Raw genomic sequence first — 4,849 nt, 5'->3', positions numbered from 1 at the left:
AAAATTATGATAACAACAAAAATTATACATAAACTACCAACTTCACCCTACAAATTTGTTTCCATGCCCTCTCCTTCTTCTTCTCTCAATCATAGCCCCTTTTTGGGTCATATTATTCTCTTTCACAAACATCTCTCACAATCTCACCAACAAGCACCAACTAGGGTCTTCTCATTTTGATTTTTAACAAATAATTTTTTAACTTTTGGCAAATAAAACAAGACCCTATTCAATTAAGGAAAAATTACTCATAAATCCCGTGGGGGGAAATGTTGCTTTATATAGTCCTCAGTGTTTTTTTGAAAACCGTTTAGTCCTTTTTTATTTTTGGTATGGTATTTTTGTTTATATGTATTGTATATGTAATTGACTGATTTGCCCATATTTGTGATTTGTTTTGATTTTTTTTGTTGCTATTGGTTTGGTAAGGTATGATATAACATTCTTTTTTTGGAGGAGAGGTTGTGTGGACTGTGGGACGAGAGGGGGAGAGGTTGGGGTGTTTCTTAGTTGGTGTTCTTTGTATGTTGAATACGTTTTTGTGGGTGGGGGGGGGTTTGGGTGTTGTTGTTTAAATCTTCTGCTTCGAAAACGGTGGGTGTGCTTTGCTTTTTTTCAATTCAGGCAGTTGATTTGATTTTTCTATTAGTGGGTGTAATGTGTTTTCTAGGTTGGTTATGATGTGTCCCCTGTAAGTGTGGTGGGTGATGTGTTTTTGGGTTGATTATTTGGGTTTGTTGTTATTGTTAGTATTCGAATATATTGATAGGGGATTATCAATGGTGCCTGGGTTTGTAATGTGCTGTTGGGGGTTGTCAATGGCGGCTGGGTTTCGTAATGTTCGAATACGTTGTTGGGGGTTGTCAATGGTGGATGGGTTTATACTGTTCGGGGTTGTCAATGGTGGTTGTGTTTGCTTTCCCAATGTTCTAATGTTATGTGCTGAATTAACATTAATAGTGTAAATTAAAAAACACAAACAGGCTATGGAGTTTGGTTTGTTCTGTTGTTTAATTAATTTTTCTAGATTGGCGTAAACATTGTCCATGATCGAACATTGGTTATGGTAGAACGTTATCTTCATGTGGCTGTGTAATTGTATAACATATTATTTTTTATACAACATTGGTCATGGTAGAACATTGTCTTCATGCCTGAAAAAACAGATGGTCCTTCTGATTTACTATCAGCTCCTAACAGTACGACTATATCATCATTATCAGGTGGAAGATTTACATTTCCTTTGATGTGGGTGTTTGAACCATCAGATTCAATTTGAAGATGTTTATTATGAATTGAATTTATTCCCAATAATGTTAGCTTGAACACCTATATCAAGTGGTTTTGTTCTCTGATCTGTTACCTGTATATATGTGTTCGATTTTTTGGCCAACTGTTAATATGTTTTTTTTGCCATGCATAGAGCTCGCGGTATTATTGTTGTGTACGTTCGCCCAGACAAACGCAATGTTGCGTATCTTCCAAACAGTCACCTATGCTCGGTTGGTTGACAGTGTTTGTCACAAATTTGATATTTATGACCAAGGATTGGTTTATTTCTTGTTCATCATTCCTGGGTACAACAAGTTTAAGGTTGATTGCGGCGATGATGTGCAAAACATGTTGTCACTTACAAAGTCATTTGGTCTTGATCATATAGAACGACTATTACACCAGCGATGTTGTATGAGATGGAGTGTTGGGCAACCAAGAAACAACATTAGATAAGATGGGTGTTGCTGAAATGATGATACTAAGGTGGATGTATGGCAAAACGAGACAAAACAGAATTAGGAATGAGTGTATTCGGGAATGGGTAGGAGCAACACTAATAGAAGATAAGTTGAGAGAGAATTAATTGAGATGGTTTGGTCATATTCAATGGAAACCAATAGAGGCAATAATGAAGAGATGCGATGCAGTGAATGGAAATGTTAGGGGACCAGGTAGGCCTAGATTAATGTTGGCTAGCGTTGTAAATAGAGATATGGATCTATTTAATTTAACTAACGAAATGGCCTTTGATAGAGCCGTATAGAAAAGAATGATTCATGTAACCGACCCCATTTGATGAGACTTAAGGCTTGGTTTGGTTTGGTTTGGTTTAAGATTGTTTTACTAATTTATAATACTTATTGTCTTATATTTTATTTTTGGGTAAATTACACTGACACCCCTTGAGGTTTTTATTTAATACAGATCTTTCTTCACATTTGAAAAATTATATTCCCCCCACCCTAATTTCATTACAAATTGTCCCTCTGAATTGCTGATGTCATGCCCTAAAATTTTCTAAATGATTATCTTGTCATTTTTCCTATCATTTATTCTTCCTATCATCATGACTACATTCTAGAACTTTCCATCATTAATTTTTACATGAACATATTCTTATTAAGTGATGATATACAAACATAAGTTTTATATAGAATTTTCAAACACAATAATATAGCTTAATGGGGACCTTTAACTTTAAAACAAAACACACATAAATATAATTTATATTTACAACAATATCACTATCATAAAATTTTTATAATATATTATGTATAAATTTTTATATATGAATATAATTTTTCATTTTTATTTCCACCATTATATCTAGACTAGATCAATTTAATCTAAATATATTTTAAAAAGTATAAAATTTGTACAATTTTTTTAAAAAATAATCCATTGAATATAACAAAATAAGACAATGTATTGCATTTTTGTATTTTTTTGAATTTGTTAAATTTAAAAAAATTAAAAAATATTATACTTCTTAACTATGTCTAGATTAAGTGTATCTAAAAAAATAAAAAAATTGCTTAAATTATTAAAAAATTCAATAAGAATAAAAGAAACATGAAAAATAAAAATTCAATTTTTTGTGTGAGGTAAATCAAAGAAGATGATTTTTATTTCTATGAATAAAATATTTGTATTATTTTATATGTATAACAGTTAAGGAGCAAATATGTCATTTGAATTTGACATGAGAGTAAGTGTAATTTTCAAATCTGATAGGGAAATTAATATTAAATAGAAATCTCAAAGGATATCAATGTAATTTATTCTTTTTTTTTTCTTTTTTGTAATTATTTCAGCAATTATTTAAATTAAATATTTTAAAATTCAAATATTTAATCGACAGTTTAGAAACTAACTAAATTTTGATTTCTATACTTTAGGCATCATTTGAGAATATGCTATTTTAGTAATTTTTTGATTTTTGAATTAAAATATGAGGTAAAAAAATTAATATGTTTGAAATGACTTTTAATTTTTTACGAAAATATGTATAAAAAGTAGAAAAAAAAAAAACTTAACTTTTTAATATAAATTATACATTTTTTAATTTTTATAATAATTTTTTGACTTTTAAACTAAAAATATTGTATGCTAAACAAGATTTAAATAGACAACTCAACAATAGTTTGGGATATAAAATATAATACTACCCAAAAGAAAAGAAAAGAAATAGATGACGTGGCAATATGGTAATGGTAGTTACTACCTCACACGGATCTCAATCCTTGTCCTCATATCTATATTGAATCTGGTCCGTTCATAATCCACCTGATAAACGGCATCTAATCAACGTAATATCCAAAATAAAATTTCAAAAGATTTCCCAAAATTTCAAACCTCGCGCGCCTTCCCTACCTACATATAAGTGTTCAGGTCACTCATCTCATCACTCATCAGCACACTCTCTCTCTAGAACCCAGCAGCATCATCCCTTTCTCTCTCTACATCTACACACTTTCATCTCTCTCTTTCTCTCTCTTTGAACTTTGCTATTATCAATGGCTCGTACCAAGCAAACAGCACGTAAGTCCACCGGAGGCAAGGCTCCGAGGAAGCAGCTCGCCACCAAGGCCGCCAGGAAGTCAGCGCCGGCCACCGGCGGAGTGAAGAAGCCCCACCGCTTCCGTCCCGGCACAGTGGCGCTTCGTGAGATTCGAAAGTACCAGAAGAGCACAGAGCTCTTGATCCGGAAGCTTCCATTCCAGAGGCTCGTGCGTGAGATCGCGCAGGACTTCAAGACCGATCTGAGGTTCCAGAGCAGCGCCGTCGCGGCGCTCCAGGAGGCGGCCGAGGCGTATCTTGTTGGGCTGTTTGAGGATACCAATCTTTGTGCGATTCATGCTAAGAGGGTTACTATTATGCCTAAGGATATTCAGCTTGCGAGGAGGATTCGAGGCGAGAGGGCTTGATTGAAGGTGGTTTGTTGGGGTGTGTGTTTCTGTTTTGTGGTTTCTAGTTTTGTTTGGTTCGATTGGTTAGGGTTTGGGCTAGTGATGTAAATCTATGGTGGTTTAATGCCTGATAGGTATCTATGAAGGGTTTTGTTTTGTAATATGGAATTGTGACTTTTCAAATGTTTGATCTTCATTCAATGGAAATTTGCTATTTCTGAAAGTCTATTGGCAACAATGCTCTCATCGTTGTCTCTCTCACACTTTTCCATTTAGATTCTCATTTTCTTTTGGGCCTGTAATGCAGGGTTTGATTTGATGATAGAGGTTTGTTGTTTTCTTATGTTACTTTGGTTATGTGTGAATAAGTGCTGAACCTACATTCACTAAATTTTGGTAATTTTATACCATACCATAAATCAATAATGGTGGTTTGATTCACTGGTAATGGAAAGGGTTCTGGATTAGAAGTGCATATTAACCTATTTACTAACTTGTAATTTCTTTTTTGCTCAAGAACTATTGGGACAAGACTAGTGGATTTTTAAGTTGTTTGGACCCTTTTTTGACTGTTTGCATGTTTCGACATTGATGATGCTAAAATGAGACAGTAATTAAAAACCATGGTATGTGCTCTGATCAGTTTTCTACGAGAATGACTTCAA

General features: G+C 33.5%; 1 protein-coding gene across 1 annotated transcript; it reads left to right on the top strand.

The window, feature by feature from the left end:
- Positions 1-3,791: 3,791 nt before the first annotated feature.
- On the top strand, positions 3,792-4,202 carry LOC114263328 (histone H3.2). The gene has a single exon (XM_028203835.2). The coding sequence runs from the start codon at positions 3,792-3,794 to the stop codon at positions 4,200-4,202; it is 411 nt and encodes a 136-aa protein (XP_028059636.1).
- The last annotated feature ends 647 nt before the right edge of the window (positions 4,203-4,849 follow it).

Source organism: Camellia sinensis, chromosome 2 (assembly GCF_055761805.1).
Source record: "Camellia sinensis isolate YWXY chromosome 2, ASM5576180v1, whole genome shotgun sequence".
Taxonomy (NCBI): domain Eukaryota; kingdom Viridiplantae; phylum Streptophyta; class Magnoliopsida; order Ericales; family Theaceae; genus Camellia; species Camellia sinensis.
The sequence above is the reverse complement of the archived record's forward strand: the minus strand, read 5'-3'. Positions and strand labels throughout refer to the sequence as shown.